At 40.3% G+C, this 17771-nt stretch overlaps 1 protein-coding gene across 1 annotated transcript in view; it reads left to right on the forward strand.

The window, feature by feature from the left end:
• Positions 1 to 17771, forward strand: part of EYS (EGF-like photoreceptor maintenance factor) — a 1677823-nt gene that overhangs the window by 1551499 nt on the left and 108553 nt on the right. The window contains exon 35 of the mRNA XM_027093793.1: positions 10009 to 10191. Within this exon, the coding sequence (XP_026949594.1) occupies positions 10009 to 10191 (183 nt within the window). The remainder of the gene's footprint in view (positions 1 to 10008; positions 10192 to 17771) is intronic.

Raw genomic sequence — 17771 nt, forward strand, 5'->3', positions numbered from 1 at the left:
AGACTGTGTTCATGAAGCCAACACCAGTCCTCTCCCTGGGATCTGACATCCGAAGCCCGAGCATCAGTTCCCAGCCCCCACCTGCCCCGGCGGGTGAGCAGACAAGCCTCTCAGGCTGGTGAGTGCCGTCACTGATTCTCTGTGAGGGAATCTCTCCACTTTTCTCTCTGCACCCCTGTTGCTGCACTCTCCTCCATGGCTCTGAAGCTTCCCCCCCGCCACCCACAGTCTCCACCAGTGAAGGGGCTTCCTAGTGTGTGGAAACTTTTCCTCCTTCACAGCTCCCTCCCACTGGTGCAGGTCCCGTCCCTATTCTTTTGTCTCTGTTTTTTTCTTTTTTCTTCTTCCCTACCCAGGTATGTAAGGAGTTTCTTGCCTTTTGGGAAGTCTGAGGTCTTCTGTCAGCGTTCAGTAGGTGTTCTGTAGGAGTTGTTCCACATGTAGATGTATTTTTGATGTATTTATGAGGAGGAAGGTGATCTCCACATCTTACTCTCTGCCATTTTGGTTAGTTTCTTTTGTTACTTTGGAGTATAGAAAAGCACATTTATAGATCCATGGTTTAAAAAATAAGAGATTAAAAAGCTAAAACAATTTTTTTTTCCACTGAACTTGACTGATGACTCATTCCAACATTGATGTTTCTTAATTTCTTAACTAAATGTCCTCTGGCATAAAGAAACTCATGTGTTAGGAGGAGAAAAGTGTTCAAAACACATAAGTTCTGGAATATTCCATGTGTGTAATGTCTGAGAAATTTGATTTATCACAAAGATTATTGAACCCAGAATAAATTTACAGTTTATGTAATGTGAGTTATACAGATGCATGAAAATGTTATTCTCAAAGTTATGCCATAAACTGTAATGCAGATATTACAATGTGAATCCCTATGTTTCAGGGATTATTTTTCTTGTTTTTTTAAATTAAAGTGTAGTTGATTCATAATGTTGTTAGTTTTAATCACAGAATAGTGATTCAGTTTCAGGGATTTTTTTAATCCCAGATTATATTCTGTTATAGCTTATTACAAGATATTATGTATAATTCTCTGTGCTATATAGTAAGTCCTTGTTGCCTATCTATTTTATGTATATTACTTTGTATCTATTAATCCCATATTCCTAATTTGTCCATCCAACCCTCTCCCCTTTGGTAGCCATAACTTTGTTTTCTATGTCTGTGAGTCTGTTTCTGTCTTGTACACAGACTGGTTTGTATTATGTTTTAGATTTCACATATACATGATACCATATAGTATTTGTCCTTCTCTGTCTGACTTATTTCACTAAGTGTAATATTGTCTAAGTCCATGCATATTGCTGCAAATGGCAATATTTCATTCTTTTTTATGGTTGAGTAATACTCCATTATATATATATATTACACACCACATCTCTTTATCCGCTCATCTGTCAGTGGACATTTAGGTTGTTTCCATGTCATTGTTATTGTAAATAGTGCTGCTATGAACATAGGAGTGTATTTATCTTTTCAAATTAGAGTTTTCTCTGGATATATGCCCAGGAGTAGGACTGCTGGATCATATGGTATCTCTATTTTTACTTTGTTAAGGAACCTCCTGTCTTCCACGGTGGCTATACCAATATGCATTCCCACCAACAGTGTAGGAGGATTCCCTTTTCTCCACACCCTCTCCAGCATTTATTTTTTGATGATAGCCATTCTAACTGGTGTGAGGTGATACTTCATTGTGGTTTTGATTTGCATTTCTGTAATAATTAGCGATGCTAAGCATATTTTCATGTGCCTTTTGGCCATTTGTATATCTTCTTTGGAGAAAAGTCTGTTTATGTCTTCTGCCCATTTTTCAATTGGGTTGTTTGTTTTTTTACTATTGAGTTATATGGGCTGTTTGTATATTTTGGAAATTAAGCCCTTTTCAGTCCGTCATTTGCAAATATTTTCTCCCAGTCCATAGATTATCTTTTTGTTTTGTTTATTTTCCTTTGTTGTGAAAAAGCTTATAAGTTTAATTACATCCCATTTGTTTATTTTTGTTTTTGTTTCTATTGCCTTGGGAGACTCACCTAAGAAAACATTCTTATGATTTATGTCAGAGAATGTTTTTTTTTTTTTTTTTAATGAGGCAATTTTTTATTCCCACAGGGAACTGCGATCCCATAAAGGGGTCTGTGGGTTCTAGTAGCCTAAACCAGGCTTGAGATGACAGAGGCTCAACCCCTACTTCCTGTGCCCCTTCCTCCTGGCCAGGTTTCTGGCGTTCCTCTGGGATTACCAGGCTGCTGTCACGGGACACTGGGATAAAGGCCTGTCACCTGGGCAGACCGTAGACACAGCCCCACCATCTGAGGGCTGGTATTTTTAGACAATGTCCTTGGCTCCCTTATCTAAATGGCCTGACTGGAGACCTTGATTTCTCAGCTTTTCCAACATCCAATGGGACTCCTACTCTGCCCCCTCCTCCATGCTGGATGGCTCCCAGCTCCCTCCAGTTCAATGTCCAGGCCCACCTCCACAGCTGCCTTGACAAAAGTCCCCTTTCATCATAATCCTTTTGTTCAATGAGCGCATTTTTCTTGGAGCAAGTTCAGCCAAGTGCACACTGCTAAAGAGAGATGTTTTCTTCCCGAAGACTGTGAAATCCCCACGTAGAAGCCATTTCCTGCATGCCAGGCGCTGAATTTCCTAAGCAGCCAGGGAACCCTCTTGTCCCAGCTCATGCCCGGTAAAAACAGGATCTTTGGCCAGTACTCAGGGCGGCTGCGGGGATGCCGCTCCGCCCGCCCCGAGCTTCTAGGCCCTGGCATCCTCAGCACCACGGACAGGGAAACTGAGGCTGCAGGAGGCTTCAGAGGGCTCCGCGGCCAGCTGTGCGGCCTTGAACCAGTTGCTTCTTCCCCCTTTCGAGCGTGACCCGGGGACAATAATTTCTCAGGCTCCAGCTTGGACGGGGCGTGGCCGCGCCTCGCAGGAAGCTGAGCCGGCGCTGGGAAGTGTTATAAAAACACACGCACGGAGCTGCAGAAGGAGGTGCCTCGCCCAAGGTCATGCGGAAAGAGAAGCCAGCCTCCAGGGACCGGCTTCCTAACTGCCCGCTGCCAGGCCCCGGCCTCTGATGTCCTGCAGGATTCGAGGGGTCAAACAAAGTTTCGGCCACCAAAGCCAAGTTCTGGCTCCCCCGAGGTTCAAGGGCCGCGCAGCCCCCGCCCCCACTCGGGGAGCCCCCCCCCCGGGAGCCGCCCCCCGCCTCGCTAGCTTTCTCCATCCTCGCGACCCCAGCACCGGCTCGACGCTCCCTCAGAGAATGTTTTGACTATGTTCTCTTCTAGGAGTTTTATGGTGTACACCTTATATTTAAGTCTTTTAGCCACTTTGAGATTATTTTTGTGTATGGTGTGAAGGCATGATTTAACTTCATTGATTTACATGCAGCTGTCCAGCTTTCCCAATACCAGTTGCTGAAGAGACTGGCTTTTCTCCATTGTATATTCCTGCCTCCTTTGTCAAAGGTTAGTTGACCATAGGGGTGTGGGTTTATTTCTCGGCTTTCTGTTCTGTTCCATTGATCCATATGTCTGTTTTTGTGCTTATTCCATGCTGTTTTGATTACTGTAGCTTTGTAGTATTGTCTGAAGTCTGAAAGGGTTATGCCTCCAGCTTTGTTCTTTTTCTTCAGGATTGTTTTGACAATTCTGGGTCTTCTATGTTTCCATATAAATTTTAGGATTATTTGCTCTAGTTCCATGAAAAATGTCATGGGTAATTTGAAAGTTGTCACATTAAATCTGTATATTGCTTTGGGCAGTATGGCCGTTTTAACAATATTAATTCTTCCAATCCAGGAGTGTGAGATATCTTTCCATTTCTTTGAATCATATTCAATTTCCTTTATCAACATTTAATAGTTCTCAGCATATAGGTATTTCACCTCCTCGGTCAGGTTTATTCCTAAGTATTTTTTAATGCAATTTTAAACGGGATTTTTTTTTTTTTTGCTTTCCCTTTCTGATATTTCATTGTTAGTTTAAAGAAATTCAACAGATTTCTGCATGTTAATCTTGTATCCTGCTACCTTGCTAAATTTGTTTATCAGTTCTAACAGTTTTTTGTGTGGAGTCTTTAGGGTTTTCTATATATATTATCATGTCATCTGCATATAATGACAATTTTACCTCTTCCCTTCCAATTTGGATAATTTTTATTTCTTTTCCTTATCTGATTGCTGTGGCTAGGGCTCTCAATACTATGTTGAATAGAAGTGGTGAGAGTGGGCATCCTAGTCTTGTTCCAGATTTTAGCAGGAAAGCTTTCAGCTTTTCAACATTGAGTGTTATGTTGGCTGTGGGTTTGTCATAAATGGTCTTTATTATGTTGAGATATAGCCCCTCTATACCAACTTTGAGAGTTTTTATCATGAATAGATGTTGAATTTTATCAAATGCTTTTTATGCATCTATTGAGATAATCATATGGGTGTTATCCCTTATTTTGTTAATGTGATGTATCACATTGACTGATTTGTGAATAGTGAACCATTTTTATATCCCTGGGATAAATTCCGCTTAATAATAGTGTACGATTCTTTTTATGTATTTTTGGATTCCATTTGCTAATGTTTTGTTGATGGTTTTTGCATTTATTCATCAGATATTGACCTGTATTTTTCTTTTTCTGTAGTTTCTTTGTCTAGTTTTGGTATCAGGGTGATGGTGACTCATTGAATAAATTTAGAAGTGTTCCCACCTCTTCAGTCTTTGGGAATCAGCTTTCCTTTTAGAACTGCTTTTGGTACATCCCATAGATTTTGTAAAGTTGTGTTTTCATTTTCGTTTGTCTCCTTTTCTAATTTCTTCTTTGATTTCATCATTGACCCATTTTTTTTCATGTTGTTTAGTCTCCATGTGTTTGTTTTTTTCCCATTTTTCTTCCTGTAGTTGATTTTTTAGTTTCATATCATTGTGATCAGAAAAGATGCTTGATATAATTTCTATCCTCTTAAATTTATCAAGGCTCATTTTGTGACTTAGTATGTGGTCTATCCTAGAGAACGTTCCATGCACACTTGAAAATAATGTGTATTCTACTTCTTTTGGATGTAGTGTCCTGTAGATATCAATTAAGTCTAATTGATCTATTGGGTCATATAGAACCTCTGTTGCCTTATTGATTTTCCGTCTGGATGATTTGTCCATTGATGTCAATGGGGTGTTAAAATCTCCTACTATTATTGTATTATTGTCAGTTTCTCCCTCTACATCTTTTAGTATTTGCTTTATATATTTAGGTGCTCCAACATTGGGTGTGTATATGTTAATGTGTGTAATATCCCCTTTCTGTATTGATCTTTTTATCATTATATAATGTCCTTCTTTGTCTTTCTTTATGCCCTGTTTTAAAGTTTATGTTAATAGATATGAATATTGCTACCCCCACTTTCCTGTTGCTTCCATTTGCATGCAATACCTTTTTCTATCCCTTCACTTTCAGTCTGTATGTGTCCTTTGCCCTGAAGCGAGTCTCTTGAATGCAGCATATTGCAGGTTCTCTTTTTTTTTTTTATCCTATAAGCCACCCTATGTCTTTTGATCAGAGCATTTAATCCATTGACAGTTAAAGTAATTATTGATAGGTATGTACTTATTGCTGTTTTAATTTTTGGTTTCCCGTTGTTTTTGTAGCTCTTTGTTCATTTTTCTTTTTGCTTTTCCTTTTGTAATTTGATGGTTTTCTTTTGTAGTATGCTTGAGTCCCTTTCTTTTTGGCTTTTGTGAATCTATTGTATGTTTTTGATTTGTGGTTACCATGGAGTTCATGTATGTTGACCCATAATATGTCTACTTGCTTTAAACTGACAATCATTCAAGTTCAAATATATTCTAAAAGATCTACCTTTTCTACTCCCCTCCCCCACACTTTGTGATTTTGATGTCCTATTTTACATCTTCATATCCTCTTACATCCTCTTTTACTGCTTATTATCATTATACTTGCTTTTATAATTCTTTTATTGTTTTTAGTGTATGTACTAGCTTATTTAATTGATCTTCAGTACTGATTATATATTTGCCTTTTCTCTGTGATTTTTTTTCCTTTCCTATAGATTCTTGCTTTTTTTCTACTTAAAGAAGATTCTTCATTATTTCTTTTAAGGTAGGTTTAGTATTGCTGAATTCTTTTAGTTTTTGCTTGTCTGAGAAATTCTTTATCTCTCTTTTTATTCTAAATGATAATCTTTCTGGGTAGAGTATCCTAGGTTGCAGATTTTCCCTTTCAGGACTTGAAATATATCATGACACTCCCTTCTGGCCTGCAAAGTTTCTGCAGAGAAATCAGTTGAAAACTTATGTGGATTCCCTTGTATCTGACCCTTTGTTTTTCTCTTGCTGCCATAAGAATCCTCTCTTTATCTTTAACGTTTGCCATTTTAATTATGATGCCTTGGTGTAGGTCTGTTTGGGTTCATCTTTTTTAGGACGCTTGGCTCTTTCTGTATCTGGATATCTGTTTCCTTCTTTAGGTTTGGGAAGTTTTCAGCCTTAATTTCTTCAACTACATTTTTGATCTTCTCTCTCTCTTCTCCTTCTGGAACTCATACCATGCATAAAATGGTTTGCTTTATATTTTCCCATAGACCTTATGTTGGTTTCATTTCTTATTGTTTTTTCTGTCTGTTCTTCTGATTGGATGGTTTCCATTATTTTATCTTCCAGGTCACTTATTCGTTCTTCTGTCTCATTTAATTGGCTATCTATTACTTCTAGACTGCTTTCTTTTATTTTTTCTTTTTCTTTTTTTGAAGTATAGTTGATTTACAATGTTGAGTTAGTTGCATATGTACAGCAAAGTAATTCGGTTATATAGAGAGAGATAGACATATAGATATATCAATATATTCTTTTTTATATTCTTTCCATTATAAGTTATTACAAGATGTTGAATATAGTTCCCTGTGAAGATTGCTTTTTATCTCTGAAACTGAATTATCTATTTTTGATTGATTCATCTGTATAACTTTTATTTCCTTGTTACAGTTATCTGTGTTTATATCAATAATCTTTCTTAACTTAGTTAGCATTTTTATTCCCACCTCTTTGAAATCTGGGTCTGTTGAACCAGTAAAGTCTGTTTCATTATATGTTCTTTGGGGGTGGGGGTGTCTCTTCCTCTTTTAATTGGGAGTAGTTCCTCTGCCTTTTTATTTTATTTAACTTTTTCTGTCTCTATGAATTTGGGAGAAACAGTTATCTATTGTGGTCTTGAAGGGGTGTTTTTATGTGGGAGCATCATTGTACAGACTGTGTGTTTCTAATAGTTTTGGTGGTAGGGCTGGTTTTGGTATGGAAACCAACTATATCTTTCCTCAGTGTGTGCTGGCTGTTATCTCCTTGATAGGGGGCGTGGTTTGTATTGGGGGATTTAAACCCTGTGTAGGATGTGAGGCAGGGCTTCTTCTCTGCTCTGTGGCTGTTACCATTCTGTCAGTGTCAGGGTCTTTTCCCCAGCTCTTGGGGTGGAAGCCCTGAGGGTCAGGTTCAATAAGGCTTCATTGCCCTTAAGTGTGTGATTGCTAAAGCAAGTGAGGTCCATGCAGTCACAGTGAACCTATGTGCCTCCCATACAGGTGTCTGCAGTTCCACTCAGAAACAGGGAAAGCCCTGTTGTGTTCATCCCAGATCTAGTACAATGCTGTGGCCTGGAGGTCAGGGTGTTATTGCTGCAGGAATTGAAGTGGCTGTGCTGCCACCTGAGATCTGCGCTGCCTTGTGGCTGACTTCTCCCAGAACCAGTCTGCCCCAGATCCAGTGCTAAGCTGCCATGTGGAGTGAGCGGAGCTGGGTGCTCTTGCTGGGAGACAAACTACTGAGCACGTGGACAAGGGCCACCACTGCCCCCCCGGTACAAGCTGAACTCATTGTTAGACTTCCCAATGTCCTCAAAGTCCTCCTTATCATTCTTGACCAAAGGTTTCTCCTCCAGTTCCCCCTGTCTAATCCAGCCTTCACATTTCATCACTACAGTGATATTTCTAAAAGGCAACTTTGATATTTGCTTAACTACTCAAAAAGTATGAGGAAAATATCAAACCCTTCATAATTTGACCCCTGTCTTAACTATGTCATTTCATTTGCTTCCACTTTCCTTTTTATACTTCATTCTAAAACTTGCAAACTCCATGGGTTCCCTGAGTATGACATGCTTTTTGGCCTCCCTATTGTAGAATAAGTTGTTCTTTCCACCTGAAATGATCTTTGTCACCTGTAGGTGAACTGCTGTCATCAGCCAAGATTCAGTCTAGTTCAGTTGAGTAATTTAACTGACCACACACTAGCTCCTTGAGGGTAAGGATTGTGCCTTATTATCCTTGTGTCACCAATATCTAGCTCAAGGTCAGATAGTGAACTATATACGTATTTGTTGATCTAACCTAAATGTACAAAAACTTTTAGCAGACTCAGTTGTAAATTATTAACAGGAAGAAATGTTATAAAAGAAAGACATTCCTATTTTTAGTATTTAATTGAATTCTATTTTAACTGTTTTTAATGCCAACATTCAAACACCATCAATATTTTTATTTTGCTTCAATCCCAGTTAATTTTATTTAATTTCCTTCAACCATCCTACTTACAGAACCACTGAAATCCCTGATGGGAAGTCTTATTATCTCTGAAACACAAACCACCAATTACTTCATTAGATTATATATATATATATAAAAGGTGGTATGTCTCAAAATCCTAATTCAGATTCTGGTGAGTTTTGAGAAAATGTTTACTTATCCTAGGACACACATCTCAAGGAATAAACTGATAAGATTTTAATAAAATATCAAAATGAAGTATTCAGCTGATTCCATACAAATCCCTACTTGAATAGTTATGTGAAACAAGCAGAAATAAAAGCCTCTGATAAATAGAATTCTTTTTCCCAGGATAGCAGAATTATTTGCTATATAAACAATTATAACCAGACATAACAACTCTTTTGTTTTAAGTGTTAAGTACCAGAGTGAGGATATTTCTTAAAGTTTGTAAAAATTCTAGTTTTACAACTTCATGAGAGAGCCACCACCTCTTGAGAAGGGAGCATTATAAAGTAATCGAGACAAGCTTTCTTCCCTCTATTGCGCTGTCTTGAACGAATAAAGATAGATTCTAGGAACATCCTTTAATCTGGGGATACCATTCACAGTAGTCAGGATTGGGGTCAAAATCCCCCTTCCTGTTCCCTGTTCCCCTTGAAGTGAGGAAATAAAAGCCAGTTGGGACTATTTATGAAGGAAATAGAACAATGAAAGAGAAAATGTGGATACAAGATTAGAGGCAGGATGAAAAGAGAAGCTAGCTGGCTGATAGCACCCCTCAACTAAATCTTATTTGTCCGCACTGGCCCTTGTACTTCTGGGTTTTACTATTTCCTGTTTCTACTAAATCTCCCTACAGTTTCAGGCCTATTGAAACCCACGCTTTCACTATCTAACACATGTCTGAACAAAGTAAGGAAGAGCATTTCTTTTAGACAACGATTTCACTTCAAGGAAATTTCAGGTCATTCACAATATGGTGATGGAAACATCCATTTCCTTCCCATCTCTTGGCCTTCCTACCCCTGACCTTTGGCTCTTAGAAAAGTAAAGAGTTAGAGAAGCTCAGTTTGTTCCAATTTGGATGCCAAATTATTGTTACAAAGCACCTAGGCAAATACTTTGACTGCGTATGATCTTTTCTATTTCTAAAATTAATCTCCAAAATGTAGAATTTTGCTTTTTAAGTAAATTCTTCATGTCAAAAGGGTATGTGAGTTAAAGGATTATACACAGGATCTCAAAACACTACCCTTCCTTTGTTCTGGATTTGAATTCCCTATTGAGTCTCTGAATTGCTCAATGCTGAAGGGCACATATGTATAATTAATGTGATAGTAAACAGACTATGTGGCGAGATGCAGCAGCAAAACACAACCCTCCTCTTACAAGTCCATGAACAGGCTTGTTTTAACTGTTTGCTTTGGGCTTTTCCACAGATGTTCACATCACCCAGCCCAGGCTCAGTGGGATGGATGCCTTTGGATATACCTCGTTCCTGGCTTATTCACGGGTCCCAGACATCAGCTATGATTACGAGTTCCACTTGAAGTTTCAGCTGGCAAACAACCACTCAGCAGTGCAAGACAACTTGTTATTTTTCACCGGACAGAAGGGCCATGGTAAGATTACCTGAACCCTCTAGGGCTTGCTTAGGTTTTTTGAACAATACTTGAGAGATTACTCAGGGACTATGGCTGTGGGTGAGGCAGGTGCTTGCCTGGATCAGCCACCTCCTGTCTGCTGCTCAAGCGTGTGCCTTGTCCAAGGTGTGCATCAGCCCTTGACCCCCAAGCCCTGTTCACATCAGGCCACCTCTTATAATCAGCACATTGTAACTCCTGCCAGCAAATGTGAAGAAAGAGAAGGGGGCGAGTCACACGAGAAGTGAGCTTATCGACTGGTCCTGTCCTCTGTTTCTTTGCATTTCCACAGAGGAGAGAAGGGAAATTCTCAAAAGGAACACATTTTACCATGTGTCGTGAAATGGGAATGGTTGCCCTCAAAGAAAACCATCCCAAATTAAAGGAGCAAGAATTTAAGAAAGTACTAGTCTGTAATCATGTACTCCAGTGCCCTTCAATTGGTGGGAAAGCAATTTATAAGATAAATTTGTGTGTTAAGTAGAAACCAGTTATGCACACGTGGGATCAAGGAAAAGCACGTATGTTTTACTCCCAAGTCAGCAACTAACTAGTTAAGCAATTAATCACCTATCTTCTCTGAGCTGGGGGTCCTCCACTGTGAAATCAAAATGTTACACCAGAAAATGACCTTTCTCATCAGTAATTCTACAGTGCTAGGGCAGCTAACAAATTCTGTCCTTTTCAACTCACCCAATGCCTGTTTCTGTATTAACACGTATCTGAAAGAAGCCCACACCCCAAGGGAAGGGTGGTGTGCAGCCTCGCCCCACCTCTGGGAGCACGAGGGCTGCTTTATCCCGTGAGAACTCTCCTGCCTCTGAGCCCCATATGTGCTCTCCCCTCCACACCCTTGGCGGGAGATGCCTGTCAGAGTGGTGAAGAGAGCAGGCTCTGGGCCTGAAAGGTAGGTTTGGATCTGGTCTCCACCACTTACAAACTACACATCAAATTACTTAGTGTCCCTGTGCCTCAGTCTCCTCTCTCTTCAAATGAGTGTAATGATGGTGATTCCCCATCAGAGCTGGGAGGATGAACATGGTTAAGACATGGACTCAGTAGCAGAGAGCACTGGACTCGTAACATCATTGCTTGTGTTGTTGCAGGAGGCCTTCTCCAGCCACCTCCACAAAAGCAGGTCTCACCTCACCCCAACCAAGTTATTCTCTACCTTAGCCTCTTGGTTACTTCCTTCAAAGCGCTTACCTCAATTTACAATTCATTTATCTATTTTGTAGATAGTTATCTATTATCATTTAACTATTTTGTTTCCTGTCTGCCTCTAATACGAGAATGGAATCTCTAGGTAGACAGAGACCAAGCCATCCTGTTACCGAACCAAACTCAGGTCTGCTCACCTGAGCACAGTAAAGCCAATCTACCGACACTGGGTGTGGTGAAGGAAAGTGCAGCGTTTATTGCAGGCGCCAAGCAAGGAGTCCAGGGCAGCTCATGCTTAAAAGTCACAAACTCCCTGAAGGCTTCGAGGGAAAGGTTTTAAAAGACAGGATAAGGGAGTGGGGGTGTGGGGTGTGTGATCAGCTTGTGGACCTTCTTCTGATTGGTTTGTGGTGAGGTAACTGGGAGTCAACATCATCCACCTTCTGATTCCACCTGGGGTCTTCGTGCTTGTGGGCAGCATGCAGTTAACTTCTTCCACCTGGTGAGGGTTTCAGTATCTGCAAAACAGCTCAAAGGACATGGCTCAGAATAGTATCTACAGCCCTGGAGGAGGAACTAAAAGTCCTTGACTTTGTTTAATGGCTAAACTATTATTACTTTGTCTTGCTTAACAGTTTTCCTTTCTTTCCACATTTCTCATTTCTCTGATTAAATTTATTCTTTAAGTAAAGTTTTTCTACGGACAAAAGGCTGGCAGAGGACATGGTGGGGTGGCGGGGCTCTGCCCTGGGATGGCCCCACAGGGTCCTGCTTGATTACAATCCTTCCTGAACTTTATACACCCACACTTAGCACACTGCCTGACACATAATCAGCACTGAATAAAATACCCACAATAAGCACAGACAATTGTATGTCATATAAGTCAGCAACTCAGTTACACAAAGGTTCTTAGAGTGGCCAGTCTCAGGGACTTGAAGTTCAGACGCCGTCTTCTCCGTAATGATTTCCCCATGGTTACCCTCTCCTTCCTCTGAGGGTTGCTGAGCTGCCCTGCACTTTGGGCATGGAGCCCTCATGACAGGCCTTGGTGGGCTACATTTCTCTCCTCATTCAGAGAAATGGTGTCCCGGTTATCACTGTATCACCCACAAAGCCTCCCTCAGGGGGCTGTAATAAACATCTGTTGAATGACTGCCAGAAGGCAGGGAGGAAAGAAGGAAAAGAAGAAGGAATTCCTACCCTTAACTCTTTACTCTGCATACAATTATATCCTTCCCATTAGCAAAAAACAAACAAACTGGCAAATGAAAAATTCAAATGAGCATCACAAAGCTTGAGTCTGAGTCCTAAACGATTCACAGAGGAAGAACCCAAGCAAAAGATAAACACTTGGCCCATGAAAATGCTGCCACCAAATGCCTCTTCAATACTCTTCAGCTACAGATTCCTTCAAAATTCTCCAAACCAAAACATGTAAAAGCATTGTCTTGGTCGCAGCACTTCTAAGGTATGAAATTTTACATGTTACACTTTCTGGTCTTCTCACATCTCTTTTGTGTGTAGGGAGATGAATGCTAATGCAGCACTCGCATCTGTAGGTTTACAGCATGGCTAGATAAAGGCTGGGTAACTGGTAGATTAATTGTGGAGCTCTATGTGCCAATCAGTGAAAATGAAAAATCTGAAACATACAATTCCACATTGTACCACCAGAGAGAGCAAGAACACCAGCTAACAAATGCAAGTCGGGCCAAAGAGCTTCTCAAGGGGGGATTTCTCCAGGTAGAACCTCTTCACACCTGTATCAGAATCACACGATGGTGCTTCTTAAAATATTAATTCACAGGCCCTCTTGAATTAAAAAAAATAGACTTTTATCAAGAACGTTAGGTGCTTTTCATGCAACTAATATTTTAGAGCAATCATACAAAACCCCTAAGGACCAGCTAAATTAGACCATATGTGGGGACAGACTAAGATATGCAGTTATTGCTCGTAATATCATAGGCAGGGAGGATTTTTCAATTTATGTAGCATAAAGTTATTGGTTAAATAAACACATATTCCTTTAAAATATTATGATCAACATTAACCACACAATTTGCAATTTTCTCTTCTATATAAGAAACTAGGACCCAAGTTAGTGCTTCTAACAGTGGTATCTCCACATATAGGTATTATTGTATAGTAACATAAATCTCTGACCTGTGCTTTGGTTGTTACTAAAACCACATTTCACATGCTGCCTTTGCCTTTCTCAAGTTAAGAGATGCACAAAGTCACAGAGTTCGTATGATAACTTGAACTATAAGCCAACCTCTAATTTGGGACATGAAAAGGCAAGGGAACGTCTTCACTCCCCAACACGGGTGATGTTCTTCCTCGAGTCCCCAGAGCCAGACTCTGATTTTGCCAGACTTCACGCACATTGAACTCTGGACAAATTACCCTGTCAAACATTTCTGCTTGAAAATGTCTCTCTTGACGTAGGATTTTAACCTAACCTAAAACTTGTCCTGCCTTTCTGCAGTCATATTTGGAATTTCCTTCATTACCAATTCTTCCTTCGCTCCCTTATAACTTGTGTCTTATAGCTCGACTCTTCTAAAAACCACCAGTCTGTCCCACATCGGTCCACAGAGGAATACCTGATCTTCCCCTCCCATATTCTTTCCACTGGCGACTGGTATAAACATTCTGCTTCCTCCAGAACCCAGGAGTCATCTTGATTTCTCCCTTCTATTCACTTTGACAGCTATTTACTGGGAGCCTAGATGAGGGATTCTTCCCAGTGCTGGGGATACAGTTGTGAATAAGTCAGACAAGGTCCTTGTCATCTTCTCTCCAGTTTATACCCCATGTTTTATAAAACAGCAAGGTCTGTCCATTTTACCTTCCAATGACTTTTTCATCTTTTCTCCTTCTTCTTTCTTCCCTTCCTTGCTCCCAGTTTATCTATCACAGGTGGTCGCAGTAGCAATAACCTCTTTTCCAGGCTCCCTGCCCAGTACTGCCCTCTCCCTCTCTATTCTCCACATAGAAGTCTGAACATATGCTGCCTAATCAACATGCTTCCTCATAACATACCACCTAAGATCCTTTTCATAACATGCACACACGTGTATCCAGCCCCTGCCCATTTGCACAATCTCTTGTCCTTCATTCTGCCCTACACTCGGCAATATCAGCACACTTGTACATTCTGGGTCATTTCACTGTGTCATGTCACAGTGCCATGTCACTGGGTCATGTCATTGTGTCATTTCACTGCATCCTCCACCTTTGTGCTTTCACATAGGCTGTCCCAATCTTCCTGAGCCATGCACACTTCACTTTCATGCCTCAAAACCACTTCTATCCTTTAAGCCTCAGCTGAGAAAATTATCTTTAAGTCTTTAACACTTCCAGGAAATATAAGAATTCATCTCACTGCAGCTTGCTGGGAACAGTTACCATATTTTATAACTGTTTGTCTGGATCTCTCTCAACCAGGACTGTGGCTTTTCTTTATTCTATCAACAGAGGCTGTCAAGTGTAGACACTCATTACAGTTTTGAAAGAATGAATACAAAAATCTCTGTGTCTGTTACACTAAAACTTATAATCAATTTAGGGAAGCACAACATAACGTACTTAAAATTTTGTGAACTTATCGTTAACTTAAAATTTGTTAAAATTTTATTAACAATACTAAACCAGAGGTCAGAAATTATGTCTGGTACACAAAGTATCCATCATGGTGTCTAATACTTGTCTGGAACATAGGCATCATTGAATGTAAAGAAGTACGTAAGTGATAGAAAAGATGGAGCTCAGAAAGTAGACATTTCATCCAACTAGAACAGTCAGGGAGTGTGCTCCCGTTCTGTGTTTCCCATCCCACCATTTCAGCCAATGCTCTACAACTAGTTCTGCTGCAGTCCGGCTTGCCTCCCTAGCTCCACTCTCTCCCAGCCCATCCCCAGCCCACTTATGCCATCTGAGAACCATCGTCCCATCCACACCACATTCCCTGCTCCCTCCTGCCTGGAGCAACTGCCCCAGGTCTCTTCCCATCCTCGATACAACCCATCCAGGTAATGGTCCTCTGACAAACCCAGGTTTCCCATATCCTACCTACACAAAGCCTGTATGGAACAGGTAGCTTCTATACTGTAATTTGGAACCTAATCATATACTGTGTTGTCATTCACAATCACTACTTCAAATCGTATGAAGTTAACATTTTCATAAATCAAAAACATTAGGATAGCAGCAATTGCATAATCCCTCATCAAGATTAATCTTAAATTCCTTTTGGACAAACTAAGTCTTTAATTTCTTTCATACACCCCATTCACATGGCAGGTGCTGTGTGAGAAAGCAATAATCACATGCTTACTGATTCTTTCACTCACTGAAGGATTCTCCATAGACAGAGGCTCTCCTGGTTCATTCATAATACTGTGTGGTCACAGATTGATCTAGATTGTGTCAGAAAAGTTAGGACCTAAATAAAGGGGAGGGGAGGACATGGATTACTGTTCACATCATTGAAATGTAAGTTTAAGTCTCAACATTATCCTGTATTAAAAGGTGTGATGCTGTGACAGACTCTTTCAAAAAAAACATACATAACTCCCTGGATAATTGATGTCTGCGTCTGAGTGCATTGTGTGCATAGCTTTCTGTCCATCACCTGCAGGCAGGCCTTCTGTGCTGCAGTAATTATGAAAGGCTACCTCATATTTCATGCCAAATAATTTCTTGTTTATTTCAAGCCCTTGGTTATTAACTGTAACCGAAATAAGAGCACATAAATATAACTTGATGTTTTTGTGTGGAAAAAAATTGGGGTGTATGTCATCTACAGAAAAACAAAGATGGAGCATCACACAAAACTGTCAGCTCCACCTGTTCAGAACTGGGGTCAGACCCTGCGGAAGAAGAGGGCAAGTGGGGGCAGCCACTCCCTCACGTGGCACAGCGCCAGGCCCCATGGCCTGGCCACCTCCAGTCACAACTGGCAGTGTGTGCCAGTGTTCTACAACAGAAAAATGTTCATCATGTGATGAGAAACCATGAGGATTTCTACCTGACAACCTCTAACTATCAAATCTTCATTTTCTTGAAATTAAACATCCTGGACTGTATCTTCAATGTCATCTAAGTTATCAAATAAATTGAGATCTTAAGATTGTTCAAAAAGAAGTTAAGCTAATTCACTTTACTGACTGAGAAATATGTGAAAAATTGACCAGGGCTCAAATAAGGTTACAAATGACAAAAATATGTAGATCCTAGCAAATCCCCCCTCCTTGTTAAACTTACATGGAGGGGAGTGTTCATTTAAGCATAGTTCAGTGGGAGCACCTTGGTCTCACAGAAGAGCATCCAGAGGAGGAACAAACTGAAAATTGATCAACTCCAAGCCCACATTCTCACCGTTTGTTCTGTGTTTCCAGTGAGCACGTGAGGTTCCATCTCAGGGAAATTCAAGTTTACCCACCAATTGGTGTTTCCATCCCTTGTTTTCATGTTGTCATCTCTGACAGCACATCAAGAGAGTTTCAGACTTCCCACTCTTTCTATTCTCAACTCCTTTTGTTCAAGAGAGAGAAAACTGCGAGCCAGATATAAGTCCAGGAAATGCATTTTATCATATTTTCATGTGCTCGGAGTGCAGCGGTGCACTTGTAACCAGCGTCACTCTCACCCTATTCTCATGTGATCTGAGTGCAGTGGTGCATTTGTAGTCAGCGTCACTCTTACCCTGCTTTCATGTGCTGGGAGTGCAGTGGTGCATTTGTAGCTGGCATCACTCTTGCCCTTCTGTTCACTAGCACAGCTGCAAGTCAGGGCACCAGCTTGATGTGGCCACAAACAGTAGCCAGTTAACACTGCCCACATCTTCACAATTTAATCCTCTGAGTTGGACATTATATGGTCTCCATTGTAGACAATGACTAATGAAGAAACATCACGGACATGGCTTTGTATGGTTCCAATGCTTTCAAGGCTCTGGAATATACATAGTTTAATGGTCATATCAACAAAATGCAAAGTTAAAGTTTCCCACTATGATTAGAAGCTGTACAGACCTTAAGATAGAGATTGTATGCTCCTTAAGAGTTCATTCAAAATCTCCAGTTATCTTAATTTTAGTGTAACAGTCACTAAAGCAGAGTCTGTCTCGGAATACAGGGTAAAAATGGTTCCAGTGTCCAGAATCCTATACCACATGTGTATTGCTCTGGTGAAACTTCCATTCTTTTGGGTCAAACTAGATATATTTTTTGCTTTGCAGCACGTTTAGCTTTGATTCTAGCTCCATAAACTTATTCCGGTATTTTCCTAAAATCACTCACATTTATCTAATTCTTCATTCATACCTAATTTAGCTCTTTCAAAAACTGAATATACCCATAGTCAACTAAAGAAAGCTTAGTTAAGTT

This window comes from Aethalodelphis obliquidens, unplaced genomic scaffold, assembly GCF_003676395.1.
Source record: "Aethalodelphis obliquidens isolate GAN/ISIS:26980383/991018 unplaced genomic scaffold, ASM367639v1 scaffold3, whole genome shotgun sequence".
Lineage (NCBI taxonomy): Eukaryota > Metazoa > Chordata > Mammalia > Artiodactyla > Delphinidae > Aethalodelphis > Aethalodelphis obliquidens.